The sequence below is a fragment of the Carassius gibelio genome, chromosome B11 (assembly GCF_023724105.1).
Source record: "Carassius gibelio isolate Cgi1373 ecotype wild population from Czech Republic chromosome B11, carGib1.2-hapl.c, whole genome shotgun sequence".
Lineage (NCBI taxonomy): Eukaryota > Metazoa > Chordata > Actinopteri > Cypriniformes > Cyprinidae > Carassius > Carassius gibelio.
In genome coordinates this window covers 10,038,571-10,059,030 of record NC_068406.1, presented here as the reverse complement: position 1 = coordinate 10,059,030, position 20,460 = coordinate 10,038,571, and the positions used below count along the sequence as shown (strand labels likewise).

General features: G+C 40.5%; 1 protein-coding gene across 2 annotated transcripts in view; it reads right to left on the bottom strand.

Moving 5' to 3' along the window:
* klhdc8a (kelch domain containing 8A) overlaps positions 1–18,625 on the bottom strand; it is a 28,575-nt gene extending 9,950 nt beyond the window's left edge. Inside the window, exons 1-3 of one of the 2 annotated variants that reach the window (XM_052569889.1) lie at positions 18,497–18,625; positions 7,416–7,812; positions 236–400 (exon numbers count right to left, since the gene is read on the bottom strand). In XM_052569889.1, coding sequence (XP_052425849.1) covers positions 236–400; positions 7,416–7,791 — 541 coding nt within the window. In that variant the 5' untranslated portion in view covers positions 7,792–7,812; positions 18,497–18,625. Of the gene's footprint in view, positions 1–235; positions 401–7,415; positions 7,813–15,446; positions 15,596–18,496 lie in introns of those variants that run through there. The other variant, XM_052569890.1, reaches the window with a different exon arrangement.
* Between the last annotated feature and the right edge of the window lie 1,835 nt (positions 18,626–20,460).

Here is a 20,460-nt window from a genome sequence, read left to right as displayed (position 1 = left end):
TGCTCCATTTTGAGACCCTTTTAAGGCCTTAATTTGTAGAAGACTTTCTAAGACCTGTAGAAACCCTCTCATTAATTAATTTTGTTCAGATTTAGCGAACTTCAGGAGACATTTTCAGCAGTGTTGTCCCCACAGCTACAGTGAGGTCAGGCACACACACACACACACACACAGACGTAAAGTAATGTTCAAGGGTAGATTGCAGATACACAAGGATTCTCTCTGCTCAGCAAACCTGCCACGTAGATCTTGGAGCCCAGTAGGCAGACGCTGGTATCGTAGCGCGGGGTGGGCATGGCCGGAAGGAGCGCCCAAACGTCCTTGCGAAGGTCGTACTGCTGGAGAATACTTCTAGGCAGGAGGTCTGCTCCCATTCCCCCAACAGCAAGAGCTCTGCCGTCTGAACAGAGGTGAAGCGAGTCAAATCAAGGTCTTTATTTACAACAAAGAACTCTTGAACAAAACAGTCTTTCACCTTACAGTGTCAAATACAATGTCAAGTAAACAATGAATAAATGCTTTAAATGTCATGCACTGACAGAACTGCCACTAAATAGAGGTGACTATTTAAAGTGACTGACATGTTTTTTTTTGTTGTTGTTTAAAGTCAACATGAAATAAAACCATTTATTTCATCCTTTAATAAACATTCTTTTTTATTTTGCATAATACATCAGTACATATTATTTCAAATGAAATAAAAGGTATATTTTATACATTTGAAAAAGGGTTCCCTCTCGAGGCGGTAACTCAACATTACGTCAGCTAAGACGTATATGGGAACTCTTCCCTTCTCCACTTTCACTGAAATCTTATTGGCTAACGCCAGCTGGGGACAGCTGGCCAATTGACGCGAAGCATGCAAATACTGGCGGGTAAGCGTGCAGTATAAAATGCATGGGCGCGAAAATTACGTCAGAATCTCTTTCTTCACGCTAGAAGTCTCATCTAAGTCATCGTGGAAGTTGCAATAGAGGACTACTCACCCTGTTTTTCCTCTCCGCATCCGATGGCTGCTAATGCTAGATTCGGACCTTCCCCAGTTCTGTGTGACCTGCTTGGGATTCTCACACGGACAACACTTGCGCCCACTGTACCGAAGAAAAAAGCCAGTGCGCGCCCTCAGAGCCAGAGTGGCTCGGAGGACGGCGGGAATGAGGCCCACTGCCGCCAGCGAGCCGCTGGTGGGCCCTCACCCGCCCGAAGACGAGTTTGACGTCGGCGTGGTGGACTATAGCTTCCGCGAACTTCGTCCTCTTCGGAGCTGGCGAGGAAAACGACTCCATGTCGCTTCAACGTCGAAAAAGGTTTGGGCCTCTCAGTGGGACCGCCCCGACCAAGAGGGCCCTGAGACCTCCAGGAGAAGCTCGTCAGGGTCTTCGGAAAGGTCGTCACGGAGCTGAGTCTCGCTTGCAACGCACATGACGAGCCTGTGATAGGTAACTAGACTCGTGGCTCCTCCAGTCGAGCTGCTACCATGGCATTTAGGCATGCAAGAGCTCGTGGTGAAATCGTGGGCTGCACCCCAATCGGCGCGCACCCACTCTGCTACGAAGGCCATATCACGCACGTGGACGGGACGGAAACCCTCCCCCCCCGTCTAGGAGACTGTTACCACACACCTGTGCTCGTCTCCCTCTTCTTTTGGTCCGGACCACAGTCTAGAAAGAGCGAGTGCAGCTTCTGCTCTTTGCCAGGGCAATACTCGAGGTGTTTCAGGCAAACGGCGGCACAGTAGCGCTGACGTCATCAGGATCTGCACGCGGCAACTGATCTCGCGCTGATTGCTATTAAGCGCTCTGCTCAGCTGTTTCACGGAGCTCATGATCATCTTTACAGGCACCTATGGCTTCCCTAGCTGTCCTGAAAGACGCGGACCGTAGGCCGCTCCTAAACGTTCCAGTTGCTCCCTCCGGCCTCTTTGGTGACGTCATGGAGCTATTCTCAGAGACGCAGAAAGCGCGCCAAAGTATGAGCCATGTGATACCCCGTCGCTCACCTCAGTCTTCTTCTGCGAGATTCTTATGCACCGGGCCAGGCTCTGAAACCAGCTAAAATAACCCGCAGTGGCACCCCGCTCTGAACCGGACGCTCGTTTCTGCCGAAACCAGCAGTGGTAAGAGCCTGGAAGGTAACGTCAGGGTCAGTTGAGGACCCCGCGCCGCGAGAGAGCCAGCGCGCCATACGAGCCGTCTCCCTGACGGTGAAAGAGTGAGTGAGCGGGAGGCCCCGCCCCCAAGCGCCATGTTCATATGCATCATGTCCCCCATTTCCTTCGGGCGACCATTGCTATGTCAGTTTGAATGCTGTTTGTGTGAGTTCCACAATAAAAGCAGGTATACAATCAGCGAAAGAGCTTTACTGCCTCTTACACTCATCTCTGTGTCACTCGCCCTGTCTCAGATCAGTGCAGAGCCACAACCCATGATTATACTGGCCTCGCGAGAGTGCCAACACCACATAAACACGGTGTCACCCTCAATGTTCAGATGCATCATGTCCCCCATGTTTCTTCGGGCGACGATTGCTATGTCTGTTTGAATGCTGTTTGTGTGAGTTCCACAATAAAAGCATGTTACAATCAACTAAAGAGCTTTACTTCCTCTTACACCCATCTCTGTGTCACTCGCCCTGTCTCAGAACAGTGCAGAGCCACAACCCATGATTACTGGCCTCGCGAGAGTGCCAACACCACATAAACACGGTGTCACCCTCAATGTTCAAATGCATCATGTCCCCCATGTTTCTTCGGGCGACGATTGCTATGTCTGTTTGAATGCTGTTTGTGTGAGTTCCACAATAAAAACAGGTATACAATCAGCGAAAGAACTTTACTGCCTCTTACACTCATCACTGTGTCACTCGCCCTGTCTCAGAACAGTGCAGAGCCACAACCCATGATTATACTGGCCTCGCGAGAGTGCCAACACCACATGAACACGGTGTCACCCTCAATGTTCAGATGCATCATGTCCCCCATGTTTCTTCAGGCGACGATTGCTATGTCTGTTTGAATGCTGTTTGTGTGAGTTCCACAATAAAAGCATGTTACAATCAACTAAAGAGCTTTACTTCCTCTTACACTCATCTCTGTGTCACTCGCCCTGTATCAGAACAGTGCAGAGCCACAACCTATTATTATAATGGCCTCGCGAAGGAGCGAGAGTGCCAACACCACAAAGACACATGCATCATGTCCCCCACATCACTATGGGTGACGATTGCTATATGTGTTTAAATGATGTTTTTGTGAGTAAAAATTGTACTAAAGAAGCATATATACAAATTCTTGCACCCAACGTTGTGTCACTCGCCCTGTCTCAAACAGCGCAGAGCCACAGTCCATGATTATAATAGCCTCATGATGGCGCAAGAGTGTCACACCATTTCGCGACGCGCCCGCCCTCCCGCCAGTGCTTCCAGCCTCGCGGGGGCGGGGCCCTAATTAAAATAAGCCATCAGTGGCTGTAGACGTAACGCGTCCGCCGTGTCATCTCATGGACGGTAAGAGGGCTATCCCGGGCGTTTCACCGTGGATACTGGGAATAATTCACGACGGATATTCTCTCCAATTCAAACGCATACCTCCCCACTTCAATGGCGTGGTCCCGTCACTGACTTTGCCCCAAAACCGTCCTGTTCTGCGACAGGAAGTTCTCAGTCTGCTCGAGAGAGAGCGATAGAGCGAAATTTCCCCTCAGATCGAGCGGAATGCGCATGTTGAATTATCTGGACGATTGGCTGATTTTAGCCCACTCAAGAGATGTGCTATCAGTCACGTGGAAACAATGCTTCGCCGTTTGGATACGCTGGGACTGAGTGTGAATATGCAGAAGAGCGTGTTTTTACGAGTCGGACTGTAACATATCTGGGAATATGTTTGGACTCGATGGCGATGCGAGCCCATCTCTCTCTAGAGCATTTCATCGACTCTGCGCTGTTTCTGACTGGGCAGGTCGTTTGCACTGAGGGAATTTCAGAGGCTTCTGGGACTGATGGCGGCGGCTTCTTCAGTGTGCCATCTGGGTCTGCTACATTGCGGCCGCTACAGTTTTGGCTGTAACTCGAGTTCCGCCGAGGGCGTGGTCTTCGGTCCACAAGCACTTACGGTCATTCACGGTTGCGTCAGCACTCTGAGACCGTGGAACAGCCCGGATATGTTCAGCCCAGGAGTTCTTTTCTCTGCGAACGCGATCTAGGCCGGGGAGCAGTGCGTCTGGGCCTGTGGTCGGAGTCACAGAGAAGGTGACACAAAACCGTTTGGAATAATGGAAGCGGTGTCCTAATATCCCTGCAAGCCTTTCGGTCGAAATTGGAGCGGAAACATGTACTGATTCAAACCGACAACACGTCTGTGGTCTCGTACATAAATCGCCAGGGCGGCGTGCGCTCCAGAGCTCTATTCAAACAGGCAGCGAGTTTCCTGTTGTGGGCGGACCGACACTTAATCTCCATAGGAGCGTCGCACATCCCCGGTACTTTGAACCGTGGAGTGAGCATGCTTTTGAGGAACGGGATTCCTTAAGGAGATGTTGGCTTCACCCAAGATCAGATCTAATGATTTGGGAGGGAGGAAGTGGATTGTTTGCCACGAGCGAGAACACGTTTGCTATCTCACTCCCCCCTGCTGGGAGATGCTCTGACATCGCGCTGGCCGGAAGCCAGGCTTACACATTCCCTCCTGTGAAGATTCCGCCTGTGTTGTGCAAAATCAGGGAGGAGAAAGCATCAGTTATACTCGTGGCCCCGAACTGGCCGAATCAGCCCTGGTTCGCGGACCTGAGAGAGTTACTGAGGGCTCCCCCATGGCGAATCCCCCTCAAGCAGGACCTGCTGTCTCAGGCGAATGGCACAATATAGCACCCCAGCCCCGAGCTGTGGAACCTTCATGTGTGGCCGCTGCGGGGACCCAAATGAGCGGGACACTCTGCACTGACGAGTGCTAAACACACTTACTGAGACGCGAGCATCATCAAACATTCGCTGCTACGCGCAGAAGTGGTGAGTTTTCACAAAATGGTGCGAGAACATTTATATTGACCCGGGGACCTGTTCCGTGTCGGATGTTTTGCGCTTTCTACAGCACAGTTGGATAGCGGGAGTTTGAAACCATCCACGCTGAAGGTGTATGTGACCGCTATTGCCGCTTTCGTTCCCCGGTTACGGGTAAACGATCGGTAAGCACGCTCTGGTATTCAGTTTTCTCAGGGGAGCAAGTAGATTGTGTACTTCATGGCCGCCCTCCGTGCCGCCGTGGGATTTCGCTCTAGTTTTGAGGGCTCTATCTCTTATTACCGTTCGAGCCATTAGCTTCGATTGCGGTTAAGGAGCTTCCCTGAAGACTGCCTTGCCTCTTGCTCTCGCCTCAGCGAAGTGCCTTGGAGAATTTCGTGAGTGTTTGGTGAACGATATTGCATTGGTTTCGGGCCTGGCGACTGTAATGTCACTCTCCGGCCGAGACCGGGTTTCGTTTCGAAGTCACTCAATACACCGTTTTGTTTCCCTGCCCGCCTTATCTGTTGAGCCGTCAGCCTCGCGCGACGCTGATACTCAGAGCGCCGGGACCCTGTTAGGGTTTTACGGATGTATATGAATTGCTCGGCCGCCTTTCGTCAGTCGGACCAGCTGTTCGTGTGCTTGGTGGATGTAATAAGGGACGTGCTGTTTCTAAACAGAGACTTTCTCACTGGATCGTGGACGCTATCAAATGCCAGGGGAAGGATTACCCCCTCAACATCAGAGCTCATTCTGCGAGGACATTATAAATGCTTCCTGATGGGCCTGGTCTAGAGGTATGTCTGTCCAGTATTTATGTTTTGCTGCTGGCTGGTCTTCCCAGAACACAATCGCCAGGTTTTACAAGCTGGATGTACCCTCTGTAGCGTCACATGTTTTTCGGTGAGTTAAGTTTTATTCATTAAAGCTGTTATAACCAGCTATACAGTAGTTACCATGGCTGCTAACTCTGTGTTATGGTTTAAATGGTTTATGCAGCAGTCACTGCAAACGCCGTCGACTCTGTTTAACTCTCATGCTTGAGTGCTTATTGCTTTGTGTCTGCCCTGGTTAGTGCAGATTTCGATATATTGCTTGAAGTTATGCATATTTTGTTAGGGTCGGAGCAGATGTCTCATTGGCCTAGTTCCGCCTATCAGATGCAAGCACTCTTAGCGACACGGCCATTGGCTAGAACTGTACTGCTTGTGTGAGGGTGATTGACTCCGTTCAGGGCTTATCTTCACTGCTCTCACGGCGGGATTTTATACAGTTCCCATATACGTCTTAGCTGACGTAATGTTGAGTTACCGCCTCGAGAGGGAACGTCTCCGGTTACTATCGTAACCTCGGTTCCCTGAGAGGCGGGAACGAGACATTACGTTAGCCGCCGTGGTCGCTGTTTGATCAGCTGTGCTAGCGTTCAGTCGTGATTCTGACGTAATTTTCGCGCCCATGCATTTTATACTGCACGCTTACCCACCAGTATTTGCATGCTTCGCGTCAATTGGCCAGCTGTCCCCAGCTGGCGTTAGCCAATAAGATTTCAGTGAAAGTGGAGAAGGGAAGAGTTCCCATATACGTCTTAGCTGACGTAATGTCTCGTTCCCGCCTCTCAGGGAACCGAGGTTACGATAGTAACCGGAGACGTTTTCTTTGAAACATCTCTCACTCAAACATTGCTAGAAAACTTTACAAATAATTAGAAAAGATACAACAGTTAACACTGAATTATACAATAAGCTTTGTTTTCTAATATAATTTCAATTGTACTCTGTTCAAAACAGTTTAAAAAGTTTCAAAAATAGTTCAGTGATATATAAAACAAAGATTATTGTACAATCTTAATTGTTGTTTCTTTTTCTATAAATCTTTAAGTTTACTAGCAATTTCTGAGTGAAAATTGTTTAAGAGAATCTTTATTTTTTCAGTGCATAAAATATACATTTATGCACACACGCACACACACACACACACACACACACATATATATTTAAGTTGCAATGTTTTTGAAAAAAAAAAGTTTATTTAAATGATTGCATTATTATTATTTAGATTTTTTTATGGTATTTTACATGAAATAATTGCAGCCATGATGAGCATTTATTCTTCTTCAAAAAGAAAAAGCTTAATTATTCCACGTTTTCGACTGGTACTGTACACACAAAACTATTCTTTTAATATTCACGTCACAACATTTTCATCCGAATTTGTATTGTTTTTGGACGTTTCTCTTAAAATTGTAATATAGAGACACTTTTCACTGTCCATTCATATATTATTAATATATTATATAGATCAAATTAATGTAAGATATTAATTAAATAAGCATAAGTCAATTTAAATGAATAAAATAAAAGTCCTTGCATTTTCATTGAATAAAACCACTCCATGTTGATTATAAAATAAGGTTTTTCTACCTTTAACAGTGACAGAGAGCCCCATGGACGCCTCTCTGAGCGAGCACCTCTTCCTCCATTTGCCTTCTTCTGTGTTATACACCTCCACGGCCTTCAGGGGGCGCTGGTCCTTCCCCATTCCCCCGACCACCAGCAGCTGCTTACCTAAGACAGCCACCGCCGCCCCGGCTCTCGGCGTGGGCATCGGAGAGAGACTGAGCCAGCGGTCTACCTCAGGGGAGTAGAGCTCGAGAGCGCTGGTGGGTCGCCCCGAAGCATCGCAACCCCCCACCATATACAGCTGCCCCCCGACATCAGCCAATGAGTGATAGACGCGGGCGCTGGATAGACATGCCAGGCTCTGCCAGTGAAACTCATGGGCCGAGGGCACCGTCATCACCCTTCCTCACGTCAGCTCCTGTAAAACAAACTCTACATTCAGCCCACATCTACAATAGCTTGGAAGTTTAGTAGTCACTGCTGTATCCACTGTGTGTGATTCATACAGCAATTATGACAATGTGTACAGTGATTACAACATTCGCAAAGCCCATATATTCTCATACTATCGCCTACTATTCCCACGGCTGACTGGGATATGGTGCTTGACTCATCTCATAACATCTCTGAATATATATGAGGCTTCACCGGAGTGTGCTGCACTTTTCCAGCCTGTTCTATTTAGTATTCAGTAACATTTATCCCAATATATGCTATTGCCAATGCTCTTAGGGCAAACAGTCTTGATTGCTGATTAATCTGTCCATTTCTTATTCAACAATCATTAAGAGTTTAGCATAGGGACCGATTCTCAGTACTAACTAGTTGCTTATTAGCATGCCTTTTATTCAAATATTGGCTGTTTATTAATACTTATAAAGCACATATTCTACATCCCTAATCCTACCCAGTACATAAACTTAACAACTATTTTACTAACTATTAATAAGCAGCAAATTAGGAGTTTATCGAGGCAAAAAACAAATTTTGGTTTGTTAATGGCCCCTACAATGCAGTGTGAGCCAACAATAAAATATTAGCCAAATTATTTCATTAATGCTATATATATATATATATATATATATATATATATATATATATATATATATATATATATATATATATATATATATATATATATATATATACAATGCATTTCATAAAGTAAATACATCTTTATTTCATGCTGACTTTCATAGTATAGTTTATACGTTATGTAATTAAAGCTTGTTTTTGTTTTCCCTTTAGCACAAACTTCTATACAAAGCACTATTTATTACAGCGCTACAATTATTGTGTAATCATATTAAGCCAAATAATACAGGAACTAATTACAGACAGTTAATGCATATCAAAGACTTCAGCCAAGAAAGAAAAGCTCACAGTTGTTACATTATGTATCCCAGCAAACAAAGACAGGCACATTTTGTGTTATTTATGGCTGTGAAGTCCATGGCTTAAGTTATGCAAACACTTTTTTTGTGTTCTATTTTCCTCCAAGTGGAGGCAGAGATATGGAAGACGGCCCAGAATAGCATCATCACTTGATTCAATTGACACAACCAATTTCACACAACTGTTCTTCTCTCCTCAGCTGTGTACACAATGAGCTTGAAGCGGGCCGTTGTACCGCGGCTTAGCATCCAGTATCCAGGCAACTGTGGTCTTCACCGCACTATATCTCCCTAAGTCCCCGTCTTTCCTTGAGAAACCATTCCCATGCTTCCTGAATGACAGGTCACCTTCACTTACAAACCATCGCTTGAGCGCAAGACTTAAACATAACAGGGAAAAAAATTGAAGTATTGCAGCTAATCACTTAAGCAGATGTCAACAAACCACATATTAGCTTCAAAGTGAAATCCAATTATTATTGAACAACTGGTTTGTTTTTAAATGCACACAACAAAGATGCTTCATTATGTGAAAGGAATCGTCTCAATCTGACCCTTGCTTGAAAACATCCTCTCTCCACTGTAGGGAAACTGAGTAACTGATGTAAATTAGAGTCCGTCTGAACTATTTTCAGTTGTTTTGTACACTTTTAATTATTTGTTTTTATTTAGCAAGGTTGTATTAAATTCATCAAGTGACAAGAAATCACAAAAAAGTAAATAAGCTGTTCTTTGAAGGAATCTGGGATAAAATGCATCACAACCCCCCCCCCCCATTTTTTTATATTATATTTAAAAAAAAAAATAAGAAAGAAAGAAAACTAAATAAAATAAAAAATAAAACATATCCAATATAATAATAATAATAATAATAAAAAAAAAAATATATATATATATATATATATATATATATATATATATATATATATATATATATATATATATATATATATATATGTATTATTAATATGAAATAAAAATATTTTACATTTTGATAAAATATTACAATATATATATATATATATATATATATATATATATATATAGTTATATATATATATATAGTTATATATTGCAATATAAATAGTTTTTAATTGTATTTTTGATCAAGTGTATTTTTGAAATTGTTCATAATTTTTTACACTACATAAAAAAATTATAATACATCAAAATGCAATACATATTATGAATTGACATAATAGAAAGTCCAGCATTTAACAAAATATTAAAACATAAACCTGAAATAGGAATTTAATCTTTTAATTTAATCTTTAAAACCGTTAACTTTTTTTATTTTTATTTTTTTTACCAAGCACTGGACAAACAAAGTAGTTCACATATCAGGGGCCATTCACTAAACAGAGCAAAACAAATAAATAAAAATGAAAATCTAACTAACTTTCTAATCTTTTTATATTTTATCTATTTTCTTTTGATTTATTATAAAAAAGACCTCTAATACTAGCTTGCTCTATTCTTTTTCTATTCTATCGTTTTTCTTTTTATTTATTATATTATTTAAAAGCCCATGCTGTGTGTACTGTGTTAAGCTAACTGAGACTTGTTATAGCACTTATAAATCATTGCTCTTCTGTTGTTTTTGATTGCTTCCATTGTCCTCATTTGTAAGTCGCTTTGGATAAAAGCATCTGCTAAATGACTAAATGTAAATGTAAACATAAATTAGCATAGAGCACAATTTCATAAAAGTCGCGATGGGAGGAAAAAATTCAATGTGTGATTTTCTTACAATGTGCACATTAAAGAACACAGAAGCAGCCAGATTATTTCCATAATAACCAGCTCAATCTACCAAGAGCAGCTTAAACTTCCACCTGCTTTAAGATGCTTTTTGGGCATTAAATACTACCAGTAATTTGACAAGCGCAAATGTTAGTAAATCACATTGTGTGATTCATTTTAGTACTCTCCACCCATAAATTTTAGCATCTCAAAGGAAAACTCCTAGAAATACAAAAATATAAAAATGACTGTGTCCATGCCTTTTTAGCACTAATTCCATATACCAATAAAAGCTCACCTCTGTCTCTGGATCAGGTTTCATTTAAATCAAATGACTTCTGGTTGCTTGCATTTTATGATTCATTGTGGTGTTAAAAAAGGAAAAAAGCAGAAAAAAACTGAACTGCTAAAATTTATTACTATGAAAAGAGTTGTGCTACTGCCACACTACTGACAACTGTAGTAAAGTTAATATAGTGTTGCTTGCTACTGTAATTAGCCTACATTTCTAGTCATCAGAAAGTGTGGACCTTCATTCAGAAATGTTTCCATCGCAGTGCCCATCTCTGATGGGCTTCTCTGAAAAGTTGATCACCGAGTAGAAGTGTTTGGCCGCTCTGTTCTTATTGTAAGCCATCAGATATTATTGATTAAGCTGGCTTATTACAGGTGGAGAGCTCTGGGCCTCTAGAGATTGTGTTAACTACACAGAGACCCCTGAGAGTGGTGAACACTTCATCAAGTCCAATCACAGTGTGAAATGAGCTGATCTCTCAGTGTCTCTTTCTCCTGCGCTGGCACACAGGTTCAAAATATCACTAACTCTGTCAGACTTTCTCATTTTCTTTCAACATATTGCCATCTTGAGGGTGCTCACAGGACCAAAAATCCCGTTCCTTAAGTATATTAAACATCAAACATAGACAAAGGGGAGCAATCGATTTTAAGAGATTGAGAAACATCATGTTATAAGAAAAATCCCTCAAACTATACAAACCCTGTCACCAAAGCTGCATTTATTTGATCGTAAATACAGTAAAAGCGGTAATATTTTGAAATGATGTGAAATAACTTTTAAAATGGAATTTATTTCTTGGATTTTCAGCATCATTCCTCCAATCTTCAGAAAACATTTGTTTTGCTGCAATATTTACTACATTTTATTTTTTATTTAGTTTGTAAGAATGAAAAACAGATATTTAATTATCCATATATTGATTTATGATTGAAAACATTTGCCTTATGTTTTTTTAAAGAATTGTTTGAGTTCAAAAGACCAGTATATATTTGAAATAAATGTAACGTCATACATATTTTTACAATTACTTTTGACCAATTTAATGCACCTTTGCTGAGAAACCATGTTAAAAAGTATTCTCAAAAAACATCTGATCACAAACTTTTAGTTTTAGTTTTATTATATATATATATATATATATATATCATATATATATATATGTAACATTTGTATATTTTTATATGAAAAATATACATTTTAAAATATATAACAATGTGAAAAATATATATAAAAAAACATTGTTTTACTAAGCACCCTTCCAACAGATCAAGGTTGCATCAAAACTCAGAATAAAATGTTTTAAGAAAAAGATTATGTTGATATGCAAATGAAACTCATAACATGGAAAAAAAACACATGAATAGGTAAAGATCTTTTTAACTTTTAAGCTTTTTATCCAGTCAAACCAGCAAGCCTCCCTTGGTTAACCAGCCTTTTTGTATGCTTTTTAAAAGACAATCCCCTAAAATTCCTTGATCCTCCGATAAAATCCCCCTCGAATGTGAAAAATGGATCTGTTTCCAATTAGCTGTTTGATGTTCAGTCACCGACAAAAACATACTTTTTTGAAGCGCGTTTGTAGTGTAGATTATCAGTTCAGATTTAAATAAATGTTTCACGTAACAATTACAAAGAGCCACGAAGCCGAGCCGGGCGAGCTGTATCTTGGGGAGATATTCTCAGATGTAAATTGACTGTCAAAGGCGAGCTGAGATGAGAAGGTTTTTTCCTCAGAGTCCAACCCTCTGCCTTTCTTTTCCTGCCTTTGTATTCCAATCGCAGTCTTTCACCTGGGGTTTCGGCTATCTCCACCATCATTTACAGGCCAAGCTGTCATACACCTCACCCAAGAGTAGACAGAAACTTCAAGGAAAGACACATTTCTCAAGTCTCGTTTTTCCTCCCTCCCCCTCGACTCGTTATGCAGAGATGGGTTGCCATAGAAACAATGAAATGATCTCAAGAATGCGGGAACCGGGGTTTCTGCGTCGAAGCCTTCTTCGCTTTTAATGATGTATTAACAAACAAACAAAAATCACAGCGATCTTACCCCTTTGACCCGAGCTGACGTTCTCTTGTTAACGAAGCAGGATTGCTCACTCTTGGCATGCCTTGCAAATCGCATTAATTGCAATCTGTAATGATTTGCTCCACCACGTCTCCTATTTTTGGTTAATTAACTGCTCGAACAGCTTGAGATCAACAGTAGGCCTACGAGCACCCACCGAAGTCATTTACAATCAGTGTGCATCCTTTTCAAACTTTTAATTAGTTAGTCTCCCATCCCCAATACGTAACTTAGGCTTAATTCTGCACCTCATTGTATTCTAACCTGCGCTATTAGTTGCGAGTATCATCCAATAGACTTTACGCAAATGATCCATTTAAGGTCTTCTTGTCATTCCCTCCTCCGGTGAATCCATAAGGCCCCAGCAGGTAAGCGTTTATCAGCTTCTATTTAATTAGCCTCCCAGAATTCAAACAGCGCCAACACTAAAGTCCACAAAAGTGCGGTTCTTAATCAGAACAAAATGATCCTGGATCCTGGGGACGAGGGTTTATCTGCAGAGCGTTGTTATAGTTCTACAGGGGATTCTCTGTTCCATCTTCTTTTTCAATTTACATTTGCTTTCAGTGTCAAATTAGACAAAACGTTCTGACAGTACTGTGTGATGATAGAAATGTGTCAGCGGTTAGAAAATGGGCTACACTCTTAAAAATAAAGGAAGCTTTTGCAGCATTGCCATAGAAAATACATTTTAGGTTCCCCAAAGAACCTTCAAGTGAACAGTTCTTAAAAGAACCATTTATTTTTATTGAAAAAAGACCTTTTAAAATAGTCTGAGGGATTTTTCCATTATAAAGAACCTTGGAAAGATTCCTTGGATGTTTAAGGTTCTTCATGGAACCATTGATGGCAATGAATAATCTTTATTTTTACAAGTGCATAGTACTAAGGATCACTATATGAGCTTCATATGTGGATATATAGATATATTTTATCTATAAGTGAAAAATGACACAAAAAGGCTTCATATGTGGTAAGAATGTACACCAGACAGGAAACACTTAAACAAATTAGGCTAATTTTTTGTAAATGCTGGTAAATCATAGGAATAAATGCCATTTTAGAAGGGAATTGTAATATTTTTAGAATTTAATTGGAATTTCTTTGCACCTCTGTGATGATATGTGAGTTCACTTTCACTTGTGCCATTCAGTTTTTCAGTAACTTCATTTAGGAATGTTTATTAACATAATTTACTGGAGACAGGAAAAAAAAAAACTATGATTCCGATTTAATATACTTCTGTACTATATACAAAACCAGAAAACTGGTAGAACTTTTTTAATCAGTAGAGATTTTGGTCTATGATCTCTATCTTGGTTACAGGCTCATGTGACCTTGTTGCGCCACATGGTCATGAAAACCGATTGCTTGTACGTGTTTTTAAGCATTGTGGTTTAAAAACAAACAGCTGAGGCAGAAAGCGCATGTGTAAAAATATATTGAATCCGTGCAGCTCTTAAAGTGACAGCAGTTTAATATTCCTAATATTTGCAGCAGTCAAACATTTGCATCTGTCATTTATGTTAATCAAACAACAAAAGAAAGAAAACTGCTCACTGCTCTCGACTAAATTATTTTTGTAACTTTAATAAGAAGAAATACATAGTGAAGAATGTAAACAGTGTTTTTATACATTTGATTACTTTATACAATGTATCTAGGATTTCTTAGTTATTTGTTCTACTGTAGTTTTTTTTACATTTACATTTAGTGATTCAGCAGACACTTTTATACAAAGCAAACTATAAATGAGGACAATGGAAGCAATACATTTCTTTTGTCCTGTTACTTGTAATCTTGGTGACAAGAATTATGAAATTTTTAATATCATAAAGACAACTTTACTATATCTATAAATGAAATAAAATGACACATATTGTGACACAAGATTTTGGTCATATCGCCTTACCTCTATTATTACCTTTGACTCTAAAACACAACATAATACAATGCGTAATTCAAAATATGTAATACAAAACAAAATTGAAATTTCCTTCATATTAAACCAGTATATTAAGCCCTGTTTTCACTCACTTAGAGAGTGTCAAAAATGAACATTCCTTCACAGAATGATGTCACTATCATAAAGATATATAACAGAAACCTCAATTACAAAGTTTTCAGAAATATTTAAATATAACATTCATTAAATGCACAAGATTTAAATGCAAATCTTCATACAGAAATAAGGCTCTTACTATTAGTACTTTTTTAAAGCATCACACAATGTGAATCTTTTCACTTTTCACCACAAAGTTCCAAATAAAAAGAAAAAAATAACCATTAGAGAGAAAGCACTTCTCATTTGTAAAGTATCTCACTGCAATACCTAAAAATAGGCATCACCACATGGTTATTTAATATATAAAACTATACGTTAAATTTCCAGCAAGAAGCAAAAACTAACAAAATCTATAGTGTGATATATAACATCATCTTGATATAAAACAGCTCCCCTGCAATCTAATTTTGCTCCCACCTCCCACGGCTAGTATCAAAGGATCATGATATAACAGAGCTAAATGAATGAGAATACTATACCTGACCTCTTCTTTATTCATCTGCTGCTTCCTTAATCCTTTGTGCTCATTGTCTGGCCAATGTCAACTGTAGCAGAGCAGATCATTTCCATAGCAACCCTGAATTCAGCACACGAGCGCATGATACAGAACATAATGCAACTCTGCCATCGCCGTTCCCTGGAGGATTACATAAAACGCGTTTGTCTTCCCGTGACGATTTTATATTCGAAACTCCCTGCAACACGCTTTCCCAAAAAAGGCCGGCTAACTTAGGCGGTGTAATAAAACCCAGAGAAATCTAGGTCAGTCATGGACAAAACCATAGCTGCTCTATTGATTCAACAAATTAAACTGTGACTCCTGTAAAAGGCCTTTGATCAAACCGAGTGGATTAGATTCAATTACGAAGGGCTTCAGTGGGCCATTTGAATATAAATGCAGTGGGATAACAATGTGGATGAGACTGGTCCGAATGAGGATTCGGCAGGACGATTACAAATGGGAGCTGGGGATGTATTTCTCTAAAGCGAGAGCCAAAAGGTCTCATAGCTAATTGCTATGGAAATACCTTCCTACAATATGAATGAGTCTGAGGCCGCGGTTCCTTAATCAGCAGACCGACTATTCCCCCGCGGTGTTTAAAGACACCAGTACGGCGAGAAATCACTGAAGCTCGACTCTGAAAACTTGGCAGGCAGTCAATGCTGCAGACAGTTAATATTTGGAGCGGGTGGACATTATGCAGTCGCAGCTTAAAGCAAGCTGAAACAGTCTTCCGAAATTGGCTAGGCTGAGCTTTGGGGGGAAAGCTTGCAGAGCAAATATTCCCCTTTTTGAAGATGCCCTGCGAGAGAGCTGCAAGTCAAAGTGCTCTAACCTTTAATACACATTATCCGCTGCATTCAAATGAGAAGGCTGACTGACTGCTCGCAAAGGCTGTGACCTTTCAGATCGACGAATGCGATCCATACTTAAAGTCTTGTCGTCGGGAATGAAGGTGTGACATCTTTACTAAAGAGTGAGAGATCTCAAGCAAAAGTAGTTTACTAGTACTGCTCTATTTTCCATTTGACCTACTAACGTCCAATTCAGTTACTGTAGTCCGCCTGACATTCACAGGTACACAGTCAAAAGTTACTTTAAGGTCAGAATGAACCCTATTTACTTTCTGAATGCATGTTCTTGGTCATATTGCACACAGTTATTATTTTAAAGCTGCAGTCTGAAACTTGTGACACTCTAGCGGTTAATAAACAGAACTGTGTGTGTCTTGCGGAAGAACACTGTAGACAGAGCTACTTCTCTTTGTTTATGTCTATGAAGAATCATGCAGGTACTGGGTTACTCTGCAGTGGTTCCACCAGTTACCTGTTACCACCAATTTTGTAAATTTTGAGCATAAAAAATGTTACGGACTGCAGCTTTAAATAAATAAAAAAATAGTTAAGTATGCAAAAAGGGCTTCAAATGTGGTAACAGGAGGCACTCCAACAACACTGACTAATGTTATGCTAACAGTAATATTATGCTAACTTAAAAAAACGGGGAGGGGGGTTGTGCTTGGGGGGCCAAGGACTGGAATTGGGAACCGCTGGGTTACATCATATGTCATTCACCGGTGAGAAAACTTTAAAAGTACTACAATACCAGGAAGGAAGATGGGGTGATTGATGTTTGTATGCCATTCTCACTCTGTCTGCACAGCGTGCATGAACGCACTGATGATGTACCCTGTCTGCGCGAACCGGGTGCACAGAGGTATGCTAATAAATATGTTGACAGGCAGGTAGAAAGCCAATTAAAAACTCGGACCGAGCGTTTTGATTGGACGAACATTTCTTGGTCCTGAAAAATATTTCTGAAGATCAATCACCCATTGCACCTCTAAATATAAATTTGGGACTTGGAGTTTGACAAATGTAATCTTTTTCTCTAAATGTAATAACTTGCACTGCTTCTGAAACAACTTTCATTTTTGCAAGTTGCAAAGTCCTCTCAATTTCCAACCCCTCTCCACCCTCACCCTATTCGAAAATGAAGCAGAATCTTTGTTACTGTAGTTTATAAGATATCAGTAAAAACTATAGTTATAAAGTTTTATGGCTTTGGTACTGTGTTCTGCAAAACATCAATGTCACATCCTAGCTCTCTGTTTGCAATGCGTGATAATCAACTTAAAAAAAGTTTAAAAGGATGTTATGTCTGTGACACTATTGACCTCCAATGGATTCAAAATATGTGTCTTTAGTAGATACAACAACATTAGCACAACAAATTGTGAGAGCTTGGGAAACATCTGTTTTTAAACTCAAATATGCATACTTCCCTACTATATACAGCAGTACAATAATGACCTACTGTACTACTCCAGTGGACATTTACTATCCCATGAAGGCACAGGAGAGCTGACACAACTGATGCAGGTAGGTCACATGTCAGTGACAACATGACTAATGTACTGTACAGTAGTATGCCTGGACTTTTTTAATGGTTGCAAAGTACTTACTCAAAAGAAGTACCTACTCAAAGAGTATGCAATTTCTAATCTTTGCAGTAATGTTTGTAGCACAGAAAATAATAATAATAATAATAATAATAATAATAATAATAATAATGAAATTTGATTTTAATAAAGGAAATAAGAAAATAAGCTATGCTTGCAAGTAAATGCAGTGAAGAAGACCAATTGCGATTTAGTATGCAAATACAATGATGGCGCCATCACAGCAGCTAGCATTCAAACTAAGTAAAAGTGAACCGGAGATTAACAAACTTTAATCTTAGGTTTTTTACAAATGCCTAAACCACAACACAACTCAGACATTATCCACACAGTAAAGTTTGAATCGAGTCTGTAAACAGTATGCTATAAGCTGCATTAATTGCAGAAAACATGCACAATGGATAACAAAGTACAGTAGTTATACAGTAAATATGCCTACAGTAAATATACAGTATCACTGCGATATAAAGTGTAACTCGCTGTCAAGTGTAAACAGTGAAAACCCTGATCACCACACTGTACTGTACATGCATCACATTAAATCACAGAGGTTTGGAAATGAATCACTTACTTTTCGGGACTGGGCTTCGGTTTCTTCCGATTCTCCTCGGCTGCTTCCCTTATGAATAGAGCGCGATGCGGAGCAATAATAATCCACGCGTGGAACAGACCCTCCCTCCCTTCCTCCCTCTGCCTCGGTGTCTGTCAGCCGCCACGCAGCAGCAGCAGCAGCAGCAGCAGCAGCCAGGCTCCGCCGAAGCCCGCTCAGCGTCTCAGCATCTCTCCTGCTCTCTCCCTCTCGCGTTCCCTCATATGGGTCATACATGAAATATTCATCGCAGCCCTTCATCATATTCGTCGTTCTGACATTAATTTCAGAAATGCTCAAGGGGGCTCCAGTGCGTCTGATAACCTACATACTGTTAGTCCATCTCATTGTAACGTCTACGCAAATGACGATCCCTGGGAGGAAATGAAAAGTTGCAAGAGTCGTTTCTCTTGGGGTTTGTGTTGCTGCTGATCTTTATCACATGAACAGTTAAGGAAAATTCCGAATTTAAGAATTGGATCACTTTAGATTTAAGTTCGAACCAAATTGGCCACGCCCCATAGGAAGTTGAGATGGAATTATTATCTATTAACTAAAGAATCTCAACAATGGCGTTTCTTGATCATGTCCTAGAAAACTACACACACACACACACACACACACACACACACACACACACACACTTCTTAAGTAATATATATAATAATTATTTTTTTTAGTGTAAACTTCGAAAAATTCTTATTCTTAAAATAGAAGAAATGTTGTACATATGATAAAGTGTTTAAGGTTAATTAATTTGAACTACTTTTCAATGATGTCTTCTAAAGATAGAAGACTTTAGAAGTGATTAGATATTTTTACAATTTTTTTGAATTCATATCAAAACTGAACCTTTTTTCAGAAAATGTACAGTGTGCAGATTCAAATTCAAATCTTGTTTGCTGCCTCTGTTCCAATTTGATTTCTACGTTTAAAAGGCTTTCTTGATTCAGCTCTGAATGGCACACAGCCCTGTCCCCCTCCTCTCTCCTTCAGCCTAGTCTGTAAACATCTTATCTGCAAACACTCCAGAAGGACGTCTTTGTGCAACAATAATTAATCTATATATAGCTCCCCGAGTCCTTCTTTTGAACCAGGCGATGCCAATCACAACATCAAGCTCCAACTTGCCCTAGATTTCCACCGCCACTCGTCCAGACTTGTGTTGCCGTAGCCTGCCAAGTCCACTGGAGACCTGACCCGCTTGTGCTGATAACCCGCGAGAAGTAATTATGGCGAGAAGTCCGATGTTAAGGGCGTCTCTGTGATAAAACATGAAAGATGTACACCCACGCACACAATAAAATATGTGTTTTGTGCTCTACAGTCCACCAAGTGCTGGTAATAATGAATAATGTAAAAAGAAATGGCACTTTTATGTTGCACTGTGTTGTTGTAATAGAAGATGCTGCTTCCCAAGCATGCTGGGATTGAGGACAGCACATTAACTACAATACAGAGTACAGCAGGTGCCTGGGGCACGGTTTGATGTCTGAAACCAAAAAGAGGAATCAGAAGCTGCCATCATGACTGATTCCACGTTGGTTGAAGGGATGCTTGGGTGTTTTCCATTTATTCGTTGTGCGATTCTCATTTGCGAACTACGTAGGGTGTCAAAAGCTTTAAAAGAACCTTTGATCTTGGGATTTCTGTGGGATGCAATTATATTGCTTGAGGTGATGAGGGTCAAATTAGAGACCTCATTAAGCTGTTCTGGACATGTGACACACGCAAGGACTTTCAGCAATATTTCTTAGTATGTTGACAGAAGTCGAATGTCTCCAAGGGCTTCACAACAACTGCTACTGTTTCCAGCAGAATTTGACTGTTTTTTTTTTTTTTTTAAAGAACATTTTAGTATTAACAACTCTCAATCAGAGTGAAAAACTACCTAAAAGGCTGACAAGTTTATTATATTTTCAATAGTTCCTTTGATCGCACTTTTG